Source organism: Ammospiza nelsoni, chromosome 3 (assembly GCF_027579445.1).
Source record: "Ammospiza nelsoni isolate bAmmNel1 chromosome 3, bAmmNel1.pri, whole genome shotgun sequence".
Classification (NCBI taxonomy): Eukaryota; Metazoa; Chordata; class Aves; order Passeriformes; family Passerellidae; genus Ammospiza; species Ammospiza nelsoni.
Window position 1 is genome coordinate 97,709,599 of NC_080635.1, and position 15,582 is coordinate 97,725,180.

The following is a 15,582-nucleotide window of genomic DNA, read 5'->3' on the forward strand; positions in this document are numbered from 1 at the left end:
GTTTTTTTGGGTGCTGTGCATTGAAACTTAACTTATTTTCAATTATTTGTCTTTCTACAACTAGACAAAAATTCTAATAAAGCAGAAAAATTGTAATAGTATTCAGACAAGTCCAATTTATATGGTACATTGTTGGAAAAAACCCCCTAAGAAAATGCAGAATGGCTACAAGCCTACTAATATGATTTAGAAACGTTTTGCAGAAGCTACATACAACATGCTATTAAAACTGCAAATACATATTCAATACTTGTGTTTTATAGAAAATTGTATAAATATTCAAATTTAAGAGAAACAATATGGAATAAAGTGCACTAGGAAACTGATATGTAGACAAAGGTTTATTTACACCATACAACATTTTAAATATTTTATACACAGCTGCAGCAGAGAAAGCTATTCTGAGCTTTCCAGAGAAAACTGCAATAATAAAGATGTGAAATATATTATTCATATAAAAGTGAGATTATTACTTTATTGCATTTAAAGCAATGAAGAATGTAGCTCAACAGACATTCATTTAATGACAAAAACTTTGCTTTTATATTATAAAGTAAAAAGTGTAGTAATGGCCAAACAGACTGTTATAAACTTTAAAAACTGCATAAATATATACATTGTGCTTCATGGTGAAGTTTTTTGAAAACTAAACCAGATGAAGCTGTTACAACATGAATCGTTGCTTGAGGTTTATCTATAAAGATTACCTTACAAATCCATTCCACGGGTACTTACAACACACGATGGTAAGAATTGTACACCTGGTTCTCCACTAGCCGCACTAGTGGGAATAAACTGTACGAAAGAAACCACTGACATTTGGCACAGGAAGAGCCTGACATAAAGGAGTTGCAATGTTCAGACAGGAGTGTCAGGATTGTCAGGATTCCCAAAGTCTTTTTACTGTCAGTGCAATGAATTATTTTTACTTTGTTTCTGTTTTGTTCAGTTCACTTTTGTTAAACTTCTGTTTGAAAGTCACCTTCTTGCACGTCTAAAGGCAAGTTCAGACACTTCTCCCATTCTGCTGGTCTGAGTTCTAAAGCATCTTTTGCCTCTGTGTCTAATACATTTATCGTTGTATAGTGTTGGTAGTCACCTGTGGTTTTGAAACTGTCCCATGGAGCCTTGCTGGGTCCTGAGTTCTCCTGAAGACCAAAGAAAGAAGAATTAAAATCAAGGATGAAATAATGCAGTTTCCATTTATAAGGCTGATTGCTGACGTGCTCTCATGAGACACAGAAGCTGGAGAGGGGAAATGGCTTTGCAGGGAGCCAGGCTGGCGGGTGCTCGGCACTGCTGCGACTTTCTCTGTGAACAATCAGCACTTTGGCAGGCTCCTCACCTGAGCTGCCAGCTAAGCCCTTTCTTTCACAAGAACCAATGTGAGAGGAATGGGCTGAGAGATCCAGTACCAATAGACATCTTTCTAAGAGTGGGAGAAAAGAGGGAGAAGAGAAAGGAAGGTAACAGAGAAGAGTTTGTGGCTTGAAATATGGAGTGGATTGAAACAGAGACTGCCAGCTGGATTTTAAATTGTGGCAGGTGCATGGCAAAATGACAGAAACCTTGAAAATGCTGTGAGAGCCACCTTGCCTTGCAGGTGGATGAGCTCATGTATATTAGGATTAACAGACTGAAAGGTGGTTATTTTCTACTGAATGATTTTTAATTTTTTTTTAATGCTACCTTTTATAAGGTAAAAGACTTGATGGACCAATTTAATTAGAGATTTCTGCAGTAATGTGATGGGTGGGATTTAGTTGCTAAAATCCAGTATTTTTGCACCATCTAAGATGCCTTTCAACTTTCTGCTTGATCTCCAACTATCTTTCACGAGAGTTGCAGGTCTCCTTTGAGCCCTGTATCATTGCTGCCTGTATTGTGATGTAAACCAAGACCTCTGTCTAAAATAGCCTGAGATGCCTATATTTAGGTACCTGGATCACTCTCTGACTGTCTCACAAACAGACCATTCCTCTAGGCAGCTTTTATTAGCAGACTTTTCAAAAGCACAGCACCAATGTGAAACAGAGTAAACACAACTCTTCCACTGAGATTCCCTTTGAGATTTTGAATTAATTCAAGCTTTATGTGAATAGCAAATCTCAAGTAGGGAGACAAATGAAAACATTACATGTCAGCTGATCTCAAAAGGAGGAGTGAGTGAGAACTTGATACAAAATAACACATATCACAGATAAAGGTTCATCAAAGAATCAGGGCTAAATTTCTGCTGGATTAAGATGATGTAAAAGATGTAAATCCATTGGCCTCACATCTGCTTAATACCTCTTCTTCATGTCTGAAAGCAGCTCTTCTGAAAAAGTTATAGAATACAATGATTCTAGCTCAGTTCCATTTAATATGCAAGTTTCACATTATAAAATTATATAAAAATTATTACTAATCAAAATATTACTGATAAAAATATGTCAGACTAAATGAGCTGTTTTAATTAGGTAGAATCAACCACTTCCTTGCTCTCATTATCAGTTGTAGTCAGAGTGTTATGCATGTGTGTATGAGTGTGTGTGTATAAATTTGAATTATGATGATAGCAGCCTCCACTCAGGATGATTTAATTTTTGCTTTTCCCATGGTAAATATTTATAAATCTGCTTTGGAAAAGACATGGCATTACAGAAATCTTGTGTGCTTTCTGGACAATTGCACGTACAGGTAAACCCATCTGGACTTGTTTGTAGTATCTAATTTATTATCCCTTTGCCTAGCTACATGAAAAGCCTTATTGGTCAAATTATATCAGTGAGCTGCTTTCTCTGTATAAAGGCCCTGAGACACAGCAGGCACATACAGATTTGAAATGCATTCCCTGCAGCTCAATTACTTGTCATCTATAATGACGTTAGTGAGTTAGTTGTGGTCTAATTGTAGAATGCAACGAGTCTTGTCATAGGCTGGATTACTGAAAATTGCTCTGGTCCTCATTTCTGAGGTACCTAAAGGTGAGGTCTTCTTGGGAAATGCACTGGACTCAAAAGGCTCTTGTTTCACTGTTGTTTAGGATCCACCATATTTTAAATATAATAGAAGGACACTTACCATACTGCCTGATTTTGGTACATCCCGAAATCTGTCCAGAGTCTGAAATTTCTGATTTAACTCTTGAAACAATTCCATATGCCTCTTTCTTGTATGCATGACCTTCTGCAAAATGGAATATACTTGCTTATATATATAATTGAATCTGGTTGTTTTGTTTTGCGTTTCTTTGCATCGTTTTTTTTTTTTTAAGAGAAGCATTACTTTTTCCAACATAATAAAGTAAATTGAATTCGGCAGGGTCATCTTTTCCCTATAGATTTGACCAATGGAAGTGAATTGCCCTGGCCATTCTCTCTGCTGTGTTTAATGCTCCTCCTGTGTACAAGAGACTGTTTTAACCCTATGTTTATTAAGTTGTTGAAATTAGAGGCCATTAATGTCAGGTTGGAAGTTTCTTGAAAGTAATGGCAATTTCTCAGAAGAATGTTTTTCTCAAATATCAAGAATATTTTCTAGAACTTCTATTTTCAGCATAGATACTTAAATTTTAATTTCTATAGGAAAGCAACAGCACTTTTAAATGGCCCCTGTTGGAATAATTTTTATGAGAATGCTGAACTCAAATCTTGGCTCAAAATGGAAACCCCCCAAATGTTATGTCTTTTTAATTAGACATCTTCTTGTCATTCAAATCATCATAAAATGCAGTTGAAATCGCATTCATATTAAGAAAAGTAGGCACATTTTTTCAATTTTACTTGCTTTCTTATTTCGTGGACAAAATAAATTATTGCATTCGAATACTGGCATTCCTGTGGAAGAGGGGTGACCCCAAAGAGCCCCCACAATGCACACCTCAGTGCACAGGCCTCAGCCATGTTCCTGCCTGGGCAGCTACTTGGAGAGTGAAGCCTGTTTTCAAGGCTAGATTGTGAGCTATGCTCATCAGAGCTGTTTTCAAAGGGAATTCATGCTCAGTAATGGATTCAGAGCAGCCTCTGGAGCCAAGCTGAAGGCTGCTTGCTGTTTGACCAGTCTCATGGTTCAGTGGTCTGGGGATGGGAGGCTCTGAGGATGCTTCACCTCAGCCCAACAGTGGATGGGCTTGGCTTTGCTTTTCTTAAGCTCTGTAACTGCTTGGACTTGAATTACAGCCAGGGCGGCAGCCAGGAGTGCTGGCAGACAAGGTGCAGGACACAGGCCTTTGTGCAAGTCCTGACTTTGTGTCAAGCCTGATTTTCCCTGGAGTTGTGAGTGAAACCCTGAAAACTTATGTATGTGGTGCTTGAGTGTGACCTTTTCCACCAAGTAACACCCCTGCCAAGCCTAGGTTAGTACCTTTTAAAATGGAGTGGCAACAGCTGACTCTCAATATTCCTTTATCAATGCCAACTTTGCCCTTCATTTGCATTATGTCTTTAGAGATTTCCTGAAATGTGTCTGCTCTTTTGGCCAGGAATTTCTACTGCTGTGCTCTAATATCTTTATTAACTTTTAATACAGCCACACAGTAGCTTGAGAAGTTGTTCACTTCTGAGGAAAGGAGTTTGGCAATATGTCTCACAAAGAGACATGAGACATCAGCAATTAAAGACCTATTAACTTGAGTTGTGGGGTGAATAAGGGAAAACCTTTTGCAGTATTTGGTAACAAACTCCTTGCAAAAGGTAATTTAACGAGACATAGCTAACAAAATTTATGAGGGGAGTTTTACATAAGTGACTTCCTAGGGATTCTTTTCAGATATTGCTGCTATGGTAGACAAGAGTATTTAGCAATTTTCATATACATAAAATTTAAAAAAAAAGGGTTCTACCTCAAATATTATCATTGGTTTTAAAAAGGAGACATGGTCATGTGAATAAAACAGTTTTGGTGGGTTAAAACACTAGCTCTAAAAGCAGGAAATAACATAAGGCTGTGAAACAAGTATCTCCATTTGGAAACTTTTTAGTAGAAAGCTGGGAATATAGAGAAAGCTACTTTCTGGTATCTTTTCCTTAATCATGGACCCAAGATGTCATTAAACAGCAAACATGAATAATGCAAATGTCTTACTCAGTTCATTACATTATTCCTGAGGAGAAGCAGGTGGGAGGAGAAATAAAATACTTGCACTGGGAACTCTGCCAGAAAAAAAAATCTTTACATTTTATTCTTTATAGCAGCATGACTGGTATGAACATGTACCCATGGATCTTTTGGTTACTTTGTGTTTTCCTGGCTTCCATTCCTTAATTCCTACCCACTGACACCCACTCCCTCCCTATTGCTTATAAAGAACAATGTGAACTGAAGGTGCAGCAACTTAAATTTCCAACTTTAAGTCTCAATTTCTAGACTTTAAAAAAATTTTTGGTTAGAAAGCACCATCTTATCTCCTTTCTAGAAAATATGCTTGGTTGGGTAACTCTTTCTCTTCTATGAGAAAACAACCTACAAAGTATTTGTACCATGTTATTCTTGTTTTCTCTATTAAATGAGCAATGTGGACAACACCAGGTTATTAACCTTAGAAATACTAAGTTTTAACAATACAAAGCTGGAGGTCTTGACTACTAATACTAGGATGACTAGCATCAGGATCTGAAAAGGATGGAAAATGAACTTGTGCTGCCCTTTTTTCTTTAGGTGCAGCTGCACAGATGCCCATTGATGCCGCATCCCTGCCAGAAGCACCAGAGTCAGCCACCACGCTGCAGACACACATCCTCTTGTGGTGTCTCCTGAAGGTTCCATAAATCCTGTGCCCCACACCCTAAAGGGGGTCAAGCTGAACTGACACCCCTTCCACATTTCTACTCTTTAGTCAGATAGAGTGTGTGTTTTAAAGAGTCTATGCCTTGCTCTGATGATCACCTACTCACAGAAAAGGATTCAGAGTGTGGATGGCTGTCAGCAAGATAGGGAGAACTTAGAACATAACTCTGTAACCAGCTCCCTTTTTATTTTTGATAGGGCTTTAGCTGAACTCTAACTGAAGACAAATATACTCATGAATATTTAATGATACCCCACCTGCAGTACTGTATTCAGCTCTGGGGTTCCCAACAAAAGGTTCATGTTGGAGTGAGCGTAGTGGAGGGTGACAAAGATGATCAGAGGGCTGGAGGATCTCTCCTATGCAGTCAGACTGAGAGAATCGGGCTGTTCATCTCTAACAGAGATGAGAAGGCTTTGGAGAGATTGTACAGCAGCCTTGCAGTACCTGAGGGGGGCCTGCAAGAAAGCTGGAGGACTTTTTACAAGAACATATAGAGACAGGGTAAGTGGTGATGGCTTTAAGCTGAAAGAGGGTAGGCATAGATTAGATATAGAAAAAAGACTTTTATGATGAAGGTGATGGGACACTGGAACAGGTAGCCAGAGAAGTTGTGGATCCCCCATTACTGCAAGTGTTAAAGGCTGGGTTGGATGAGGCTCAGCCTGGTTCAGTGGAAGGCGTTCCTGCCAGCGGCTCAGGCTTGGCTCCAGATGATGTTTAAGGCCCCTTTCAACCTAAGCTAGTCACAGATCCTATGATTTGTGGTCAATCTCATAAATACCAATATCATCATCATCATCATCATCACCAATACCATGGTAATTTAATTTGCCTTGGAGATTTTCTACATTGTTGCAGTTAAAAATGGTCTCTCAAATGTTTTACAAAGCAGCTAAGTAGAAAGAACAGATGGGGGAATGCCTTCCCAGACCTCTAATGGAAACATGCTGCTGTTTCAAGATGTTTTAGGTATGATCAGTTGCTGAACTTGGGAGCAGGAAATAATTTTTACCTGCAGGCATATTTATTTTTTACTTTTGCCTTAAAGAGATGTCTTCAGGTTAGTAAGAGAATGATTTTAAGCTTTTGTGAGTTATAGTAGCATTACAATAAATAGCTATGGCAGATGAAATTCTGAAAGAATGCAGCTCCAGCAAGCAGTGTTCAATTTAACATTATTGTTGGTGCAAGTCAACTGATCTGTGGAAAGGAAAGAAGACAGTCTAGTATTCACACTTGTTCTGTGTACGCTTGTTCTCTCTCAGAGCTAGAGATGCCTTGACTCCTGGCAATCAAGGTAATAAGGCATTTTCTGAATTATTTGGCATAAATGTTGTTAACAGAATAATCCAATGAATGGCTGATAAAAATGAGAGAGTGGGGTGACTGGGGAAATCCAAAAGTCAGAGTCTCTCATAGAATGTAAAGGTAATTGTGATCTTGAATCCTAAAATGCATGCCAATAGTACTGTTTAGCTCTCCGGTATGTTTTTGTAACTGCCAGCGTTCACCTATTATAAAGCCCTCCCGGGAATTTCTACAGCATCTGTATTTCTGTTCAACATAATTAGAATGAGTTTTATTTGATCTGACAGCTAACTGTTAGTGCTGAGACTTAATGAAAAAGCTACCTGTCCAGCTGTAGAGAAAAAATGACAGGAGTTGGAGGGCACTTAGCTGGGGTTACCACAGCCTGTGGCAGAGACGATCCAAAATGTCCAGACCAATAATTTTGCTCATGTTTTGGACACCAGACTGCATGAATGAGTCCAAACTTATCTTTATTAATAGCAAGAAAAGAGCTGTAAAGTTTTTTTATGTTGACTGTTCATTTAGCAAACTTCAAAGTTCAACTAGATTAGTCAGTGTTTTACAAATTCTAACTGTGGACAGTATATTATGTAGCAGAAACTATTATGTATAGACTAAGCCCTGTTCTTAGTCTTGTCGTGTTCATATTGCATAGCAGGTGGCTTTGTGTTCTTCTGTGGGTCTTGGAGAAAAATGGACTTTCTCATGTATTTTTAAATGTATTTTTATTGTTTTTGTTTCAAATTATTTATATGAAGGTGAATGTTCCATTTGAAGCCACTAGAATAATCTTATTTTCTTTTATATTTTAAATATGAAATCATGAGTAAGTATATAGTAATAAGTCAAACATGTCCAAAACTATTCTCTGGCAACATCTAACAGGGAATGGTCTCCATGAATACTCTAAACTCTCTTAGTCTAAAAGCAAATTGTCTGTTGTGAATGGTACCCAGATTGAACTGAGTTCCTTAATGACACTCAAGAGTTTCTTGGAGAGACAAGGGTGGTCTAGATGAAAATAGCGACAGTCTTTCTAAAAACTAATCCATTTAAAAGCTGGCATTTTTGGCACCAAAGAATATTCCCTCAAATGTCTAATTTGTTAAGATTGACATAGCTGGAGTATTTGTGTATAGAATGTGTGTAGAGACACATGTGAAAGGTTAAGGGTGTAGAGACTGCAGAGGGAGTGTTAAAAGGAAAAGGACAGAAGTAGCCAAACTTGTCCACACTGCATACTTAACGTTTGTTATCTTTAGAACCACACCCATGTCATTTTATGATTTGGAATCCTCAGAAATATGGAAGGGCACTGTCTCAGAGAGTGCCAGCTGGCACTGGTCACAGACAAAGCAGAGAAAGTGTTAAACATTTAAGTAGAATGTTCAATCCCTTTGGCTTGATCTTACCTCCAGACTGTATTCCATTTTGCAGTCAAGCTGCTTTGGGGGATCCAAAGAGCAGCATTTTGGCCACACCACATTATTTCAACATTTTTTGGCTTTTTAATTTTATTTTACCTTAGACAGTCGTGCTATGTGTAAGTATACAGAAAAGTCCACAGACTTAATCAGAAAAATCATAAAGCTGGGGGTGAGATGGGGTTAGTCTGCATCAATACTTGTAAAACACAGTAGCAACTGGCACAGTATTGCTGATGCTCTCAGTTCCTCAGCACTCACTCCCAGTGGCCCCATCCATTCCTTTTTACAAAAAAAGTATTTTCCTGCATTTTAACAGTAATCCTAAAAATGCCAGGCCATGGAACAGCAATACTGCAAACAAGTTAAGAAAAAGGTGTAAATAAACAACAACACACAGCTGGGAGAAATGGCTGGTCCCCCAGAGGGCTGTGCAGCCCTTCAGAAGGACCAGGACACGTTGGAGGGGTGAGCAGAGAACTGTCTGAAACTCAACAGAGGAAAGTGCAGGATCCTGCACCTGGAGAAGAATAATCCCCTGCACCAGGAACGGCTGGGTGCTGACCTGCTGGAAAGCAGCTCTGCAGAGAAGAACCTGGGTGTCCATGGACAACATGGAAGAAGAACCATGGATAACAAGCTCTCCACGAGCCAGCAGTGCCCTTGTGGCCAAGAAGGCCAATGGTGTCTGGGGTGCATTAGGAGAGCATTGCCAGCAGGTCTAGGGATGTGATCCTGCTCCTCTACTCAGCCCTGCTGAGGCCACATTTGGAGTTCTGAGTCCGGTTCTGGGCTCCTCAGTAGAAGAAGGACATGGAGCTCCTGGAGCAATTCCAGGGGAGGGCAACAAAGATGATTAAGGGATTGAAGCATCTACCTTTTGAGAAAAGATTGAGGGAATTGGGCCTGATCAGCCTTGAAAACAGACAACTGAGAGTGGACCTTATCCCTGTCCATCAGTATCTAAAAAGTGGTGTTGAGGTTTCCAGGCTCTTCCCAGCGGTGCCAAGCAACAGGTCAAGAGGTAAAGGGCAGAAACTGATGCACAGGAAGTTCCTGAATATGAGGAAGAATTTCTTTGTTGTGCAGGTGACTTTGCACTGGCACAGACTGCCCAGAGATGTGGAGTCTCCCTCACTAGAGCTATTCAATAATCATCTGGACACAATCATGTGCCATGTGCTTTAGGATGACCCTGCCGGAGCAGTGAGGTTGGACCACATGACCCATTCTGTGGTCGCTTCCAAAATGACCCATTCTGTGAGTCTGTGAAACCATGGAGGCAAGAGAAATTATGTAATGAGGAATCCTGTTTCTTGAGAGAAATGTGTAGGCATTGTGGGTGTTTATTTGGTGCTGGATTATGTTCCTGAGTGACAGGAAGAATGTTTTAGTAACTGTTGCCACCGAGAACACTCTCATTGTAATATTTCTACTTTTCAATGACAAAACCACTAAAACTTTGAATTCTTTATATCACTACAGTTATAAAACTTCTGACTGAATTTAGAGTTGCTTGCTCATCAGAATTTTGTTATTGTTTCATGTATTTCTTCTTCCTTTCTATGCATTTATCCTAAAGCATATTTAGGGTACTTGCAAACAGGGGAGTTTTTGAGCTATGGTTGATATGAGCTGATCACAGGCTTTCAAATTTTAGCCCACAATCTGCAGGTTCTATGCAAATATAATTGTTCAGTTTCTTTGGAGACACACAAAATGTATTATATCAAAATACCTCTATGAATAGACAACCTATGTGAAAACCTCAAATTATGAACAGCCCCTTGAAAACTAACTGCTGTATTCCTTCTGGTAGAAATGAGAGAGAAAAACTTCAAACAAATCTCTAAGAGACTTAATTGTATTGACTGAGAACAAAATGGTCATTAATGAACACAACTAAGCCTTCTCACTTGACAGGATCTAAGTTAGAAATTATGCATATCCAACCTAAAGAACCTTACATGAACTTAATTTTTTATATAGCATGGGATCCATAAGCTTTGACACCTGCAGCACTATGTAATTCAAAATTTGACACATCCATAATCACTACTTGGATGTGAAAGTCATATTTCAGTAAAGTAGTATTGAAGAAAGAGAAATTATTGAAAATCTCTTGAGCAAAGCAAACTTCTGCTGTGATTTAGCCTGTCCTATAAGAGTGTCACACTGTTCCAGTAAGTAGATAGCCAGCCAAAAAAAAGAGAAAAAAAAAATCAAAAAAACCAAACCCAGATGAAAATGAAAAGGCAAAGAATTTAAAAACTGAAATCATGATGGTTAATATTGCAATATGACAGTCTGATCTCAGAATATTTTGCAAACAAGTTGCACCAAAGTAGTTTTATGAATTGTTCATCATGTTCTGTACAGTACCAATTGAACAACCCTATCACATTTACTAGGCCAGAAGGCTAAAATCTGCTAAAATGAACACTTCACATTTACTTTTAGGAAAATACTTTTAATATTCAGGAATAATTCAGTAAAACTTACTTCAAAGTCAAGGTCCGAATAACGTGATTTTCTTCTCTATTAAGCAGTAAAAAAAAAGAAAAAAGAGGTTTTATTAACAAGGGGACTATTCAAATCATATTAATGAGTCTAAATAACATTCTTTTTTTCCTATTAGGTATGTATTAGTTATTTTGTAAGAAGATAGAGATTTTTATCTTGATAATTTAAGAGTAATGTGTGACTTTGCATAGTTTATTAGACCAGTATCATCATATTTTCTCTGAAATAAACCAGAATGCATTTCAGTGGGATGCATAATGTGCATGTTATTTGCATGCAATTGAACCTGTTGGTGTATAAAGTATTTCTATATTTTCTGTGATATTTGAAAATTATCATCATATTTATACATTTTTACACAGGTAGCTATACATATCTATGATTTAGACTTTTTATAGGTTTACAGAAATTGATTCGTTCCTACATCAGGCTTACATTGGTACAACTCCATTGATTTTAATGGAATAAATGACAGCAAAACCAAGCCGAAGCCACAGCTTCAGCTTGTTTGTTTGCAATGGCAATCTGAATGGAGAAAGCAATGACTTTGTTTTAAACTTATGACAAATCTGATTCAAAGCATCTGATATAAAGCAAGAATGATTTACTAGTGAAGTAATCACTTGTATAAAATGCAACAGAATGTGATTGCTTAGACATGTTACAAATAATTTAGCACAGAATTTTTTAGATCCAAAAAGAAATCAATTACAAAGTCAAATTATATCAAAAAGAAGCAGAAATATTATAGAGAAGGGATAAAAATATTTTTTTCTTTTAAAGTTGGAAATTAAATGGCTTGCAATAGATTAAAGAGATGTAGAAAGAAGAAGCTAGGTTGTGAGAGCTGAAAAGAATGCAAAAAAATTGAGAATGAGAAAAAAGATACATTTGTCTTCAGGAAGGAGGGTTAAAGAAGAAAAAAGTACTCCCAAACCCAAAAAGATTTGCTTTGAAGCTTAATCCTAATTTTTATGAGAGGGTATGATGGCTTTAAGTCACAGTGAAGGAACCTTTTCACACTGCATTTAATTTCTTCAATGAAGAAGAATCAAACTCACTAGGTCAAGAGGAAGAATCTTCCTGATTTTGATTTTATCTGGTTTAACAAACCTGCAGGTTTTAGTAAGCTGCTTTGTTCTCCTGAAATTGAAAGGAATGATTTTACAAGTCTTCTGGCTGTAAAAAGTGGAAGATATTTGGTCTCTGAGCCCTTGATTATACCACTTTGTGACATATTGTCTGGTTTTGTAGTGAAATTTTAATGCTCCATTCCACAATAATATAAGGAATATTACTGCAAAACTGTAGACACTCTGATACCTAAAGGGTTCTGAGGCTCTATAAAAGAACAGTCTAAGTTAAAACAACCAACAAAACAAGCTTTGGAGAAGCTATCTTTAATCATCAAGGCCTAATTTAAAGAGAATCTATGCATTTGTGATGAGGAATGATCTACTTTTAAGGTACAATTAGACCACATCTACCATTGAAAAGGCTTAATGGCTACAAAATAAGAAACGTACAACAGATAATGCAGTGATATTTACAGAAGTAACTTTGAAACATATTTTAAAAAGCTATTTTTAAGTTAGAGTTCAGTTCAAAACCTGATACCAATGAATCCTAAGTAAAAATATAGCAAATTTAGGAAAAAAAAGTTCAGTTGGCTAGGTACTGTGATTTGTAAAATTGAAACTTTTGTATATTGCTTTGTGCGCTTGACTCCAGTGAAAATATTCCTGGCATAGCTGGATTTGCACCCAGACAGCTCTATCACTGTTTACATGGTGAAAATATATAACTAACAGATTGCAAAATATTCAGTTGTGCTAATGTAAGAGAGAGGCAAGTATTGCAATTCAGCTGTTAGTTCACACCAGTTATAACTAAACAGGTCATATAGCACAGGTTTTTCTCAGTGAGGATTTTTCCAGGGCTCAACAAGAACCTATCACAAAAGCATTTATTTTAAACTTATATAGTAAGGAACATCTGTTCTGAGCTTGTGTTTCACATTTTTTGCATGGCTGCATACAATGAAATACAGTACAAGCGCTGCCTGAGCATAAAACATAAAATGTGTGTAACTGCCACAGGAGCAGAAAAGTTCTGCAAGGTTTGAAAACCAAAGGATGCTGATTATGAATGTGATCCTGAACCATGGAAAGTTATTTGCAATATTGTCACTGACAGCACTAGGTACACGATCAGGTCCTCCTGGGTGCTACATCATTGTCCTGAAATGACAGCAGTGCTATTTTTTGAGAGGGGGAAGCATGAAGTCATTAGGAAACTTACAAGGATGAAGGAGTTTCCACTTAGTCTCAATTGGAAGTTGAAATTTTACTCAATTGTTCTAGTTTCTGTATGATATATAACAGCAATGAAAACAGTTGCATTAATTGTGACTGCATATATTCTTTTCCTCTTATATGAAGTTTGTTATGTCTCTTTTGGCTGATGAAAATGGAGCTTTCCACACATACCTAAATGCTTTCAGAAATCAACCATCTAGCTCATTCTACATTAAACTGACAAAAGGCAACTGAGTGGAATAAGGGGGGAAATTTCCTTGTGTCAAATGAGCTGCTGAACTGGTCGCATCAATATGTTTCTTTCCAAAAAGCTGTTCCCTTTATGCACCTGCAAAACTGAGAATTATTTTAGCAACACAAAAATTACACTGGAAGTTGGTGGGTTTTTCCCAAGAATCGGCTGGAGATTCACTCGAGTATTAATGTTAAAAGAATACAAATAACAAAAACCTGTAAAGGATATTATCTGTGGTTTGCCTCATTTAGTATTTTGTATTTGACCAGGTCCTGCTATGACATTTCAGGAATGATATAGAGAAGGGCAAGTATAAAATCACATTTCTACCACAATACCTTCCATTAAGTCTTCAGTAGTTTCAGAATTTCCTTGGGAGGAGCTTATTCTGAAATCTAAAACATGCTGAAGTAGTGAATTCCACAGTTTAAATATGTAAAACATGAAGAAGGAAATTAGGTTGTTTATCTCTTTGACATTTTATTGATGTTCCTCTTTTTGATATTATAAGACATGAATAATAGATTCCTATTCGCTCCTCACTCATCTGTTCTCCAAGCTGAAGAGCCCCAAATGCTGGAGAACTGCAAGGGTCAGTAATAAAGGGAGTGTATAAAACCTGAAGATCCATGCAATTAGTTTTGCATGGAAACTACTAAGGGAATTAATTAATTAATAATTAATTAAAATTAATAATTACTAAGGGTAACAGCGGAAGTCCTTCACTCTAGTCTTGAAAGTGAAGTTTGACTAAGTTTTAGAGAAATATATTGTAGATGTTCTTGCACTGATAGAAATGATGACCTGACAAGAATTTTTCCATCTCTGATTTCTATGGCTCTTTAACCTTAATTGATAAAACCCATTTTATGTAGAAAAAAACCCCGTACCCTTCATGCCAGAGCCAAAATAAAACTCTGTGTAAAAAGATTTGTGGTAGTAATTTATTTTATTTCAATTTTACTTTGTGCTAATCATGTATAGCTTCTCTGTATAATTCCAGAACAACTTTAAACTCTGCTGAGGGACAAAAATAGAATTTCGAAGAATAATTTCCATACACCAGCACACACTAATCCGCTGGCACCAGGAAAGAGCTGCTCCTACTAAAAGACTAATGAAATCCCTCTCCATGTCTGTAAAATGACAAATGCCTGTTTTCCTTCTTATTCCACTCTGCATTACACCACTATCTGATTAATTACATCAGATACTCCTAAAGATATATTTCATTGTGTAAAGCATAATTGAAACCAGAGATACCATATTATAGAGAGGACTTATAACCATGCTTCCATTAATATAAAGTCCTATTATCAGCAGTTTATAATTTGCTCTGAGATAAGATTTGACATACAAGATCTTAGCCTGAGGAGGATTTTTTCCCAGAACAAAAGTAAAGAAAAATCTGATTTGGCCCTCAAGAGATATAAAGGTGGAACATATAAAGATGGTTTTGATTTTAAATGCCTTTTGTGTATATATAACTGAAAAACACTCTAGATTTTTAATAGAGGATTGTTGGCTACTAGCTCATAACATGAGCTAGACATAAAGGCAGCAAATTTTCATGAAAAAGAGAATTTAATGTGGGAATTTTAAGTCTTTAAACACACTAGCAAATTTAGTATGCCAATACTCAGCATAAACATAAATTCAAAGATCTCACTTTAAAAGTATTCTGACAAATTATTGTGTCCTGCTGCTCCCTGTTTTTATAGGGCAGACTGCATGTTTATTTATACTCAATCAGCTAAGACCACTTGCTTTGTGTTTCTGAAAGCTTTGAGGGAAAATGTAGCACTTGTTAAATAGACAATGATAAAATAAAGTCTGCAATATATGCTGCATTTTAGAAGACTGATTAAAATTTCAATTCTTCACATCTTCAGTTACTACAACAAACTCTGCCGGATTCTACCCCCACTTCTGTAAGATACCCTGAAAATAACCTGCATCAATTTCTGAAGTCAGAGGACTCTGGGACCTACTCACTCA

The 15,582-nt window shown here is 37.1% G+C and overlaps 1 protein-coding gene across 7 annotated transcripts in view; it reads right to left on the reverse strand.

The window, feature by feature from the left end:
* Positions 1-328: 328 nt before the first annotated feature.
* Positions 329-15,582, reverse strand: part of ADGRB3 (adhesion G protein-coupled receptor B3) — a 447,230-nt gene continuing 431,976 nt past the window's right edge. For 6 of the 7 annotated variants that reach the window (XM_059467469.1, XM_059467466.1, XM_059467467.1 and 3 more), the window contains 3 exons: positions 11,011-11,046; positions 3,067-3,171; positions 329-1,148 (listed from right to left, as the gene is read on the reverse strand). In XM_059467469.1, coding sequence (XP_059323452.1) covers positions 960-1,148; positions 3,067-3,171; positions 11,011-11,046 — 330 coding nt within the window. In that variant the 3' untranslated portion in view covers positions 329-959. The remainder of the gene's footprint in view (positions 1,149-3,066; positions 3,172-11,010; positions 11,047-15,582) is intronic. The other variant, XM_059467470.1, reaches the window with a different exon arrangement.